Source organism: Mauremys mutica, chromosome 1 (genome assembly GCF_020497125.1).
Source record: "Mauremys mutica isolate MM-2020 ecotype Southern chromosome 1, ASM2049712v1, whole genome shotgun sequence".
In the NCBI taxonomy this organism is placed as follows: domain Eukaryota; kingdom Metazoa; phylum Chordata; order Testudines; family Geoemydidae; genus Mauremys; species Mauremys mutica.
Window position 1 is genome coordinate 128,006,670 of NC_059072.1, and position 13,045 is coordinate 128,019,714.

The following is a 13,045-nucleotide window of genomic DNA, read 5'->3' on the forward strand; positions in this document are numbered from 1 at the left end:
GCGGCTTCGGCGTGGGACCAGCGGACCCTCCGCAGGCAAACCGCAGAGGCAGCCTGCCTGCCGTCCTCGCGGTGCCAGCAGAGCGCCCCCCGCGGCTTGCCGCCCCAAGCACGCGCTTGGCATGCTGGGGCCTGGAGCCACCCCTGGGTGAGAAATTGGAATTCCTTCTTAACCCATATAGTGATAATCCTAAAGCATGAATCTTAATTAAGAATAATGGTGTAAATCAATGTAGCTCCATTGACTTCAGTTGGGCTGTATCAATTTATATCTGCAGAGCATATAATTTCCTTGATATTGCATATTATTTTCTTTTATGAGTGTTTTGCTTTACACGCAATCATCATGTGCAACATTGTTTGGTTTAATGAGTAAGCATGGGAAGAATTTGAAAAGAACAGGAATCTTTTGTTTTTGATGGTATCTGACAAAGTAAAGATTCTATTTTTTTTCTCTTCTGTGTGAAGTTTTCCCTTTACATCTTTTAATCTCCCTCCCTCCAACTAGAAATCCTGAGACTACAAACTTTTCTTTTTTGCTTGAAAATGTGATGAAATGGGCAGGTCAAAGTTGAGATCGCTTGTAGGGCTTAGGGAAAGTCACACTGCCAGTCTCAGCACAACCCTTTTATCTTCAGGGAACACAGACGGGGTATTGTGTGACGTTCTTGTACCATAAGTGACTTTAAATTCAATCTAGTTGGACAAAAGTGAGAAGTAGTTTAATTTGTAATAGACTTGCATGTAGGAATGAGCAGCTGGTGGTGATATAATATGAACTGACCCTTAGCATTTCCCCAAACTCAAAATGAAACCTTTGGGGTTTGGAATAATTTGATTAACCTTTCCCCCTTCCTCACCCAATTTCCATTCCTCTCTGTTTTCTCAATTTGGATGGAAAGGGGAGGTACAGAAAAGACTGAAAGAAAGGCTCCTTTGGCTCTTGTGCTATAAATCATGTGAGAAAACCTGCCCTGATATTTCCTGCCAGATTTCTAGACCAGAGAAGTTTGTCTAAGCTTTGGATGAATGTCTGATACCAAAGTGAGCACTGTGTACCAGATGTTAAGCTCATGTAATTCACTGTAGTTCTACTAAAGTCAATGAAGCTGGTTTACACCAAGTGAGAATCTAGCCCTGAACTGATGGTCCTTTTGTGTTTGGATGGCTATATTTCATGGGTATCTCTTATACTGGATTTCTCACATTGCAATTAGTAGGTCCTGAGGGTTACAGATCCAGTCTTGAGGATTTCATGACTGCAACTCTCAGTCAAATTATTCCAGAGTACTGTAGTTTTGATGATTTTCACTTGACTAAGAGTTTGAGGGGAATAATGAATACTTGTATCCATTGTAGCTTTTGGTTCCCCATCTTGCAAAACAAAGTAATTCATTTTCATGGTTAATATTTATCTTTTTGTTTTCCCTCTTAGAGTTGGACTTGAAAGGACAGATACTATTCGCTGCATTAAATCTTGCCGACCAAATGATGTCAACTGTGTGTTGGATCCAGTCCACACAATTTCCCACACAGTCATTTCACTACCCACATTCAAAGAATTTACTAAGCCTGAAGGTAAGTGTTCCTTGTTCCAGTTAATAGCCTATAAGATTTAAAAAAACACCTGGAAATCCTTGCTTAAAGCCAGAATAACTATCAGTGCAGTAAAATGTTTGCACAGTCCCAAATTCTGTCATTTATTCCTTCATAATTATTTATTGCTATTTGTATTACCGTAGAGTCTGGAAGCTCTAGTCATGGATCAGGAGTTTATGCCTTTGTGGGGCAAAAAAATCGTTTTGAGCTCAAACAACACAGGTTCTTAGTCTAGGAGAATATCTGAGCCTGAATGTTCATGTGCACTATGCCCACTGTGCACTGCTCTAGTTATGAGAAGGCACATGGAGGTGGGTGTAAATGTAATTTATATTACTCTGCCAGAGCAGTGCAAAGTGGGCATAGTATAAATGAGACTCCAACCCTCTTTTTCTTTGTTCAAATTATAAGACTGGGGGAGTGGGAATTAGAGGAAAAAGGACAGAGGTCTTACCCACTTTCCAATGATAAAATCCTCACCCCATTTAAGTCAATGGAAAACTATATTGACTTCGATGGGGCTAGGATTTCACCCTGAGTTTTCCAAGAGCAAATCTGACTGGCACTTTTTCAATCTAAATTGATGATTATTCACCTATTCAAAAAATGTTTTAAATTCCATTTGAGATTTTAACATTAAATAAACTAAGGAAGTCAGCAAGAGAGTGGCATGGGATTCGGAGCTTGTTGGGGCAGCGGGGGGGGGAGGTATTTTCAAAAGCACCTGTGGTTAAGTTCAAAGTCTCATTGAAAGCCAGGGGACTTTGTGCACTCCAATCATTTGGAACCTTTTAAAAAATCCTGCCTTGCATCTTTAGGCCATTGGCTGGATTTGAAACTAAGCCAGTAAAGATCAAATCGTGTTAGTATCTGATGGCTGTTTGGTGAATTATGTGAAATGAATTGATGGTCTCTGTATGGTTTCTATTATAAAATATTCTACATTGTGAAAATCACCACAGGCTGGCTTTCTTGTCAGAGAGGCCAATTCATCAAAAATGAGCATCTCCCTTCCCCCTAAAGAGGTTGTTCCCTCCAAGCCAGTCTTTGCACTTTGGTGGGGCACTATGAGGAAGCTTGTGCTGCTGTTGCTTCTGTGCTACCTCTGGGTTATCAGTCCTTCACCTTTTATGAGCATAACATTAACTTTCAGCCTTTAAAAATAATATTACAGAGTAAGGGCCAAATTTTGATCTTTGAGTACAGATCCTGTTGATTTCACTGGGAAGTACCTACAACTCCGTGGTGGAATTTTGTCTTCAGTGCCAGTGATGTGCAGGATGCACATTCAGTAACAATTCGTGAGATCAGGGCTTTCACTGTGCTAATCTATATTAGAAACTTCAGGGTTCCTCGCTCACTTCCTGCCAGATGCGATTTTACTCCAAATGTGCCAGTATGTCTGATCTCAGTAGAAGACATGTACACAGTTGTTGGAGTTCTTCTTAGATCTCTGTAGCATTTTTAATCACTATGGAAGATCCTTATTTCTCCATGTCAGTTTTCTCACTTATTTTCAGAACCTCGGATACACAGGTGTCGTCCTTAGGATGCGCAGAGCCTTCTGGGGTTTCTCACTGTCTGCATTGAGAGACTTTAGACCAGATTCAGTCACAGTTAAAGATTCTGGAAAAACTGCAGAATCATAAAACAAAATTGTCATATCTCTCAAAGATGAGATTAAAAAAAAACAAAAACAAAAACAGCATTCATGCCTTCATTTGAGATCAGAGAGCCAGAATCTCAGCCCTGGCAGTGCTGCCTCAGTGGAAAGTATCAAGAGCTGCCCTAAAGGGGAAGCTGAGGGTTCACCCTCACAGAAATTCTGTGCTACCCACTCCCCAACCCTTCCATTTAGGAGATAGGAGGGAATGTGTCAGGAGTGAGAGGGGGTGGGGCAGACTACATGACCTGCCTCATTCTTGGTTAGCACAGTGGTCCTCATGGGACTGCTAGAGCCACCATAACTTCTTAGGCCATACTTAAGGCTGCTGTGTTGCCACCAAAAGGAATCAGAGTTCAGAGGCTGATCTCCATTTCTTCTCAGCACACGCTATCAGTTTAGTGGGTCCTGGAGGTATTGCACTATACTCAGTCTCTAGTGGAGGGAACAGTTTGTGGTTGTCTTGAGACACCATGTTGAAGTGCCGATTGATATTTGCAGTGGTCTTGTCAGACGCTAAAAGGACTCATGACTGACTGCAGGGCTTTTGACTGTGGTGGCTTGGGATAGTAAGCTAGGGAGAAATAGGGATCTCCTTTAGCACTCCTCCAGCTCCCACCCAAAAAAAGGTAGCTTGCCTATTTTTAAGTGTGCAAATTCAAAAAGAATAGTTTTACCAGTTTTTAAATAAAATGGCACGTTATCTATTGCTCAACACAATTAATTTTGTAGACTGAGTATTGAGCTTAGCCACATTAAATTGACTTCAAACCCTTTAACACATTTTGTGATGCTTTTGATCACAGAGATTATTTTTCTTCGAGCCATAACACCTGTGCTCCTAGCCAACCAGGCAGATATCATATTTGACATAACAGAAGGAAATCTAAGGGATTCCTTTGATATCATCAAGCGTTACATGGATGGCATGACAGTGGGTGAGTACAATATTTTCTATGTACAGTATGTGTTCCTTTTCCTGTCAGTAATATCAGAAGATGTAGGTCGAAAGGGGCAAAGGAGTATAACTCATGGTAGCTTTCTAACTTGACTTTCAAGTCTATATCAGTTTAATATTCATCCAGTCTGGTCACATATGGTTCATCTGATCTGATTTTACAGACTTTGATTTGGCCTCAGCATAAATTTTGGGGAAATTTTAAATATAAATCAGTTGAGAAATGGATGTAATTACAAATGTAAATTTTCATCTTTAAAATTGTCCTTCCCCCATTATAATTGAAGCAGTTAGAAGTATACCATAGAAGATTTTAATGGTAAAATTTCTCCAGTTGCTGCTGCTGGGTTTTTTTTGTTTTGTTTTGTTTTTTTTCTTATTGACTCTACAGTTTAAATAGCGTGGTAACAATTTTTGGTGAATAATAATGCATTTACATTGTAACTACCACTGAAGCTGTAACTGTTTCAATATTGATTGGCAGGTCAAATTTATTGTTTTTTCCAACTTCATAATTGTAAAACATATAAGTAGGCAGGGATTCCTTGCTGGCAGATTGTGCTGCTGTCTTTTGAGGTTCTGTCAGTTAGGCATATGTAAGTAAATTCCTGCATGTGTTGCAACTTTCTGGCCTATATTAGAGGGGTCTATAGAATCATTTGGTTTAGAAAGGACTTGTACATAGGACAAAAAGAAATGCACAGGATCAGGTTACGCCCTGAAGCGTGGGATTTGAAGCATGAGATTTGCTTTGCTTTGCCTTAGCATGTATATATGAAAACAAAAGAATATTTTCCCACAATTATTTGTGTTTAGCATGTATATTTTATAGTCTGGCTGGAGCCCAGATTTATGTATGTGCTTTTATGCGTGTGAAAAGGATTCTCCTTCTGAATTGTGAGTAAAATCCTTGCTGTATTTTTTACATATTGAAATGTTGATGTGGAGTAAAATGTTTTTATGGGGCACTATATTTAGCCTGGTCTGTAGGTGGCACTGCTGTATTTCAGAAATGTGACAATACAGTATCAGCAATGTCTAAGTTTATATTACTGCAGATAAAACAAACAGTCATTAGGTTTCTGTCTCATTCTTTATCAGACAGAAATGTGCAGCTGAATGCTAGAAGGGCTTATAAGATTACAGATTTCAGGCATTGGTTTGATTCTTTAAAAAATATACAAACAAGATCACTCTGTAGCTAGTGACTGGGAGACGTTGGCTTACTACAAAAGCAATTTTCCCTCTCTTGGTATTGACACCTCCTCATTAGTTACTGGGAGGGGACCACATCCACCCTGATTGAATTGGCCTTGTCATCACCGGTTTGCCACTTGTAAGGTAACTCCCTTCTCTTCGTGTGCCAGTATATTTATGCTTGTATCTGTAATTTTCACTCCATGCATCTGAAGAAGTGGTTTTTTACCCACGAAAGCTTATGCCCAAATAAATCTGTTAGTCTTTAAGGTGCCACTGGACTCCTCATTGTTTTTGTGGATACAGACTCACACGGCTACCCCTCTGATACTCTGTAGCTACCGTAGTTTTCTTTCCCCCCATTTGTTCTTGTCTGAAAAAATAATGCCATGTATAGAATTATGACTGGCCATGGCACTTGCCTAAGGGAAACTGTCTAGTTTTGAACAATAGGACATAAAACAAATGGCACTTAACTAAATAAGCCAGGTATATGTTTTGTAATGTATAGGAGAAGAAGGATGGTCTTACACACAAATCTAAGAATCAGTTGATCTAATTTATATACCCAGCTGTACAGGAGACTTCCTGACTGACATTTAACTTCTCTGCACCTCAAGTCCCCATGTGCAATATAGGGATAATAATATCTATCTACAGTACCTTGCAGAGGTGCTGAGACTAAATGAATTCCTGTATGTAAAAGCACTTTGAGATTAAGGCAGACAGTGCTACAGGAGTGCAAAGTGTCATCATTTATTTAATTTTCTGGATAGATTAGGTTTGCATTGCTGAATGGCAAATCAGGGCCGGAACAGCAGGAGCAGGAACAGGGCTTCCTTTTGCAAAATCCTACTTCAGTGAACTAAAATACTTCTTGTGGTGTCTGGTCTATCTGTGCTTCCTTCAAACATTTTTCATAGGTCTCAAGTGGAAATTAGAGATGATCATAACTCTAGTTCTAGAAAAAAAAATGACGAAAAGCAACCTGCCTATAGCTCAGAGGGAAAAAGCCAACTGATCTTACATGGAGGGGTAGGGATTCAGGCCACTAGTTTGTGTGGGTAAAATCAGGAACACAAACTGGTGCTGCTAGCAGCAACTCTGCTGCTCTAACAACTATTTTATTATTATATTTGTTTATTTTAATAGTTCCCAAAAGGGTGCTAGGAACCTTCCAAGACACAAAACAAAGACATGACCCCTAACTCCAAGGAGTTTACAAACCAATTTCAGATATGACACAACAAGGGGAGGGTATGGTTTGCATGCATATATGAGGAGAAGAAGGATAGGGACATCATCTGTAAAATGTATTCAGCAAAGGCTAGTGATCTTGACGGTGCAAAGTATTTAATTTATCTGAGAGAAATATACTGCATGAATAAGCAGAAGTCTTAGTTGGCAAGTTTCAGTTTGTTGTAGGCTTTGCAGAAGAAGTGGGTCTACAGGAAGGATTTAAAAGAGGAGACGGTAATAGCTTCATGGACTAGTTCAGGGAAGGTTGTGGCAGAAAGCATGGAGATGGTTATTGGTGAGGAGGATGATACAATAAGAAACTAAGTCAAATAAATAGGGAAGAGAAGATTTATGTAGTGCAATGAGACAAAACCTGAACTTGGTGCCATGGAGAAGATGTGGGGGACTTGATCAGGTTGACAGGCCAGGAAGACTATCCTGGTGGCAATGTTTTGCATGAACAGGATGGAGGTTGATGTGGGTGTCACATAGGTCAGAAGAAGAAAGCTACCAGATGTTCCCTTGGGATGGTGCTTGGGGTATGCTACAGATCCCCAGGGTCTGATTTGGATATGGATAGAGACCTTTTTAATGTTTTCAATTAAATAAATACTACTGGAAATTGTGTGATTATAGGAGACTTCAACTTCCCAGATGTAGATTGGAGGACAAGTGCTACTAATAATAGTAGGGCCCAGATTTTCCTGGATGTGATAGCTGACAGATTTCTCACCAAACAGTGGCTGAACCAGCAAGTGGTGAGGCCATTTTAGATTTGGTATTGGTGGGTAGTGAGGACCTGATAGAAGAACTGGTTGTAGGGGACAACCTTGGTTTGTGTGATCATGAGGAAATTCAGTTTAATTTAAACTAAATGGAAGGATAAACACAAATAGATCTGCAACTGGGGTCCTTGATTTCAAAAGGGCAAACTTTAAAAAATTAAGGGAATTAGTTAGGGAAGTGGACTGGATTGAAGAACTCAAGGATCTGAATGTGGAGGAGGCTTGGAATTATGTTAAGTCAAAGTTGCGAAACTATTTGAAGCCTGCATCCCAAGCAAAGGGGAAAAAATTCATAGGGAAGGGTTGCAGATCAAGCTGGATAAGCAAGCATCTTAAACAGGTGATTAAGAGAAAGCAGAAAGCCTACAAAGAATGGAAGATGGGATAGATTGACAAGGAAATTATCTCTTAGAGATCAGAAAGTGTCTGGACAAAATGAGAAATGCCAAAAGCCAAGCCGAATTGGACCTTGCAAAGGGAATTAAAACCAATAGTAAAAGGTTCTTAGCCATATAAATAAAAAGAAAACAAGGAAAGAAGAAGTGGGACCACTAAGCACTGAGGATAGAGTAGAGATTAAAGATAATTTAGGCATGACCCAATACCTAAACAAATACTTTGCCTCCATTTTTAATAAGGCTAATGAGGAGCTATGGGACAGTGGCAGGGTGGCCAATGGTAATGAGGATATGGAAGTAGAAATTACCACATCCGAGGTGGAAGTCAAACTCAAACAGCTTAATGGGACTAAATCGGGCGGGGAGAGGGGGGACTCAGATAATCTCCATCTAAGAACATTAAAGGAACTAGCACATGAAATTGCAAGCCCAATAGCAAGGATTTTTAATGAATCTGCAAACTCAGAAATTAACCCTATACCTGGAGAATTGCTAATATAATACCTATTTTTAAGAAAGAGGAAAAAACGTGATCCAGGAAACTACAAGACCATTAGTTTGACCTCAATTGCATGCAAGGTCTTGGAACAAATTTTGAAAGAGAAAGTAGCTAAGGACATAGAGGTAAACGGTAATTGGGATAAAATACAACATGGTTTTACAAAAGGTAGATCATGCCAGACCAACCTGATCTCCTTCTTTGAGAAAAGATCTGATTTTTTAGATAAAGGAAATATAGTAGATCTAATCTATCTGGATTTCAGTAAGGCATTTGATACAGATCTGCATGGGAAATTATTATTTAAATTGGAGAAAATTGGTATTAATATGAGAATTGGAAGGTGGATAAGGAACTGGTTAAAGGGGAGAGGACAATGGGTCATACTGAAAGGTGAGCTGTCAGGCTGGAGGTAAGTTTTAGTGGAATTCCCCAGGGATCCATCTTGGGCCCAACCTTATTTAACATTTTCATTAATAGCCTTGGCACAAAAAGTAGGAGTGTGCTAATAAAATTGGCAGATGACACAAAGCTGGGAGGTATTGCTAATATGGAGGAGGACCGGAATATCATACAAGAAGATCTGGATGACCTTGTAAACTGGAGTAATAGAAATGGGATGAAATTTAATAGTGCAAACTGCAAGGTCATGCACTTAGGGACTAACAACAAGAAGTTTTGCTATAATCTGGGGGCTTGTCAGTTGGAAGTGACAGAGGAGGAGAAAGACCTGGGTTGATCACAGGATGACTATGAGCCACCAATGGGATGTGGCAGTCCCCCTATCAGTTCCCCTATGCCCTCACCACAGCGCCTCCCACCCACCAGCGGACCCCGTGAATCAGCGCCTTCTCCCTCCTCTCCCTGCCTCCTGCCCGTGGCAACCAGCTGGCTTGTGCTGTTTAGGAGGGAGGGGGAGGAGCGATGACTCGGCGCAGAGGCCTCCCCTTCCCTCCCCTGCCTCCTGCCCACGGCAGTCAGCTGGTTTGTGGCGTTCAGGAGGCAGGGGAGGGAGCGGAGCCTGTGTGCCATGTTCTCGCTCCTCTCCCCTCCCTCCTGCCTCCTGAATGCTTCAAGCCAGCTGACTGCTTGGGGCAGGAGGCAGGGGAGGGAGGGGAGGAGGAGTGAGGATGTGGCATGAGAAGTAAAGGGGGGCTTGGGGGAAGGGGTGGTGTGGGTGCCTGAGGGTTGAGCCCCCCGCCCCTGGTGCTTGCAGAGTAGGGGAAGCTGCCGCTGCTGCGCAATTTGCTTGTCCTAGCTTACAGCACCTTCACACTCTTTGCCTGCGTCATTGTCTCCAGTGCCAGTGGGCTGTGACTATGTGGGGTAAGGCAGGGGCACCTCCCAACTATAGTACTGTGCTGTACGGCAAAAAGAAAATTTCCCTGGAACCTAACCCCCCCATTTACATTCATTCATTCATATGGGGAAATTGGATTCGCTTAACATCGTTTCACTTAAAGTTGCATTTTTCAGGAACATAATTACAACATTAAGTGAGGAATTACTGCACTACAATTCTGGTCTCCCAAGTTTACGAAAGATGAACTCAAACTAGAACAGGTGCAGAGAAGGACTCCTAGGATGATCTGAGGAATGGAAAACCTACATTATGAGAGAAGACTCAAAGAGCTTGACTTGTTTAGCCTAACCAAAAGAAGGCTGAGGGGAGATATGATTGCTCTCTGTAAATTCATCAGAGGGATAAATACCAGGGAGGGAGAGGAGTTATTTAAATTAAACACCAATTTGGACACAAGAACAAATGGATATAAACTGGCCATCAGCAAGTTTAGACTTGAAATTAGACAAAGGTTTCTAGCTATCAGAGGAGTGAAGTTCTGGAACAGCCTTCCAAGGGGAGCAGTGGGAGCAAAAAACCTAACTGGCTTCAAGACTGAGCTTGATAAGTTTGTGGAGGGGATGGTATGATGGGACTGCCTACAATGGCATCATTGGCATGTAGCTGATCTGCAACTGCCAGCAGCAAGTATCCCTACCAGCCGGTGATGGGACATTAGATGGAGAGGGCTCTGAGTTACTACAGAGAATTCTTTCCCAGGTATCTGGCTGGTGGGTCTTGCCCACATGCTCATGGCCTAACTGATTGCCATATTTGGGGTCAGGAAGGCATTTTCTACCAAGTCAGATTGGCAGAGGCCATAAGGAGTTTTCTCCTTCCTCTGCTGCATGGGGCATGGATAACTTACAAATTTAAATTAGTCTAAATGGTGGATTCTCAGTAACTTGAAGTCTTTAATTCAAGATTTGAGGACTTCAGTAATTCAGTCAGAGTTTATAGGTCTATTGTATAAGTGGGTGGGCCAGGTTCTGTGGTCTGCAATGAGCAGGAGGTCAGACTAGATGATCTTGATGGTCCTCTCTGGCCTTATAGCTTATTAGTTTATGAAGAGACTGTTACAATAATCAAGATGTGAGATGATGATGACCTGCATGAGAGTTCTGCTTGTATAAATAGAGCGAAAAGGATGGATCTCAAAAATGTTATTTAGGAAGATGTTGCTGCCCACTGTTTTTTGTACAGGGACAGAGAGGAGTTGATATTGACCCCTAGGTTAAAGTCAGAGTTATAGGTGGGGATGGTGATGGCAGAGAATTGAGGAATGAAGAGGGTTTGAGAGGAATGATCAGGTTTAGCCATTGTGAATTTATGTTGACAGTAAAACACTCAGGAGAAGATGTCAGTGAGATTTACTAAGGTGCAGGACTGGGCGGAAGGAGACCAGTCAAGGGGTAGGTTTGTGAGTTGTCAGTGTGTAGAGCTTAAGCTGTATGAATGAATGACAGTGCTTGAGGGCAGGATGTAGAGAGAGGCAGAAAAGGAGACTAGAGAGAAAAGTGCCCTGAGGGACCTACCTCAAGGAATGTCTCAAGGAATGAAAGAGGGGAGGAGGTGGGTCTACCTACAGAGACACTGAAGGAGCACCCAGAGAGTAGGGGAAGAGTGATGAGAGGGCAGTGGTGAAAAAGCCAAAGAAGGAGATGATGTCAAGCAAGAATCAACAATCCCTAGTATCAAAAGCAGTGGAGAGGCCAAAGGGGGTGAGTTTGAAGCACAGGCCCTGAAAATTGGTCAGGAGGAAGTTATCCAGACACTGCTGAGAATGGTTTCAATGGAGTGGAAAGGAAGGAAGCCAGATTGGAGGGATAGGTTTCTGGATATGCATAGACTTCCAGGTTAGTAGCAGAAAGAATTATCGTGCAGATAGTTGCTTTCGATATTATTACCCCATTCATATTTGAAACGGATGCCAAGCATGGTATTTTTCCAATTACAAAACATGCTGTGGGATTCCTAACACCAGACAAGGTCAGAACCTCAGTTTTGCACTGAATCCTGAAGAGAGGGCTAACTATTCTAAATCATTTCTTAACAAGGGAGAGTGGGGAGGGAAAAGTATAGATGCACCTTTTTGGGGGGGTTTTAAAGCCTTTTACAGACTTTTTGCTGCATACCTCTTTAACCAGCTGTCAGTGAAAGATGAAGAATGCATTAATGTCCTATTAATGCCTGAGGTCTTATCAGGTACTATAAAGCTCTTTCCTCAGCTATGCATTCATTTTCTTAGCTATATATAATACCACCTGTAGTCAGAAAGGCTGATAAATTTCAGGGAGGTTTTTTAAAGTATAATATAGCTAAGAATAATGCTGTTTGATATTTTTACTGTAAGATTTGATGCAAAACCAAGTATATTCTTGCATGTAAAATAAAAATGTTACTGCTGTTAGCAAAAGCTTTCCAGTAGGGCTGTGGATTAATTGCAGTTAACTCACATGATTAACTGAAAAAAATTAATCATGATTAATCACAGTTTTAATCAGACTGTTAAACAATAGAATACCAATTGAAATTTATTAAATATTTTGGATGTTCTTCTACATTCATATATATATTGTATTCTGTGTTGTAATTTAAATCAAAGTGTATATTATTTTTATTACAAATATTTGCACTGTAAAAATGATAATACTATTTTTCAGTTCCCTTATACAAGTATTGTAGTGCAATCTCTTTGTTATGGAAGTGCAACTTACAAATGTAGATATTTTTTATTACATAAGTGCACTAAAAAATAAAACAATGTAAAACTTCAGAACCTACAAGTCCACTCAGTCCTACTTCTTGTTCAACCAATCGCTAAGGCAGACAAGTTTGTTTACATTTACGGGACATAATGCTGCCCGCTTCTTATTTACAATGTCACCTGAAAGTGAGAACAGGCATTTGCATGGCACTTTTGTAGCTGGCATTGCAAGGTATTTACATGCCAAATATGGTAAACATTCATGTGCCCTTCATTCTTCAGCCACCATTCCAGAGGACATGCTTCCATGCTGATGATGCTCGTTAAAAAAAATAATGCGTTAATTAAATTTGTGACTGAACTCCTTGGGTGAGAATTATATGTTCCCTGCTCTGTTTTAAAGAGCAACACTCTGATGTGGAAACACAGAACCCGAACCACCAAAAAAGAAAATCAACCTTCTGCTGGTGACATCTGATTCAGATAATGAAAATGAATATGCGTTGGTCTGCACTGCTTTGGATTATCAAGCAGAATCCGTCATCAGCATGGACACATGTCCCTGGAATGGTGTTTGAAGCATGAAGGGACATATGAATCTTTAGCACATCTGGCATGTAAATATCTTGCAACTCCAGCTACAATACTTCCATGAGAAC

General features: G+C 40.9%; 1 protein-coding gene across 1 annotated transcript in view; it reads left to right on the forward strand.

The window, feature by feature from the left end:
- Positions 1–13,045, forward strand: part of FBLN1 (fibulin 1) — a 104,271-nt gene that overhangs the window by 73,076 nt on the left and 18,150 nt on the right. The window contains exons 15-16 of the mRNA XM_044995485.1: positions 1,435–1,577; positions 4,068–4,199. Of these exons, the coding sequence (XP_044851420.1) occupies positions 1,435–1,577; positions 4,068–4,199 (275 nt within the window). The remainder of the gene's footprint in view (positions 1–1,434; positions 1,578–4,067; positions 4,200–13,045) is intronic.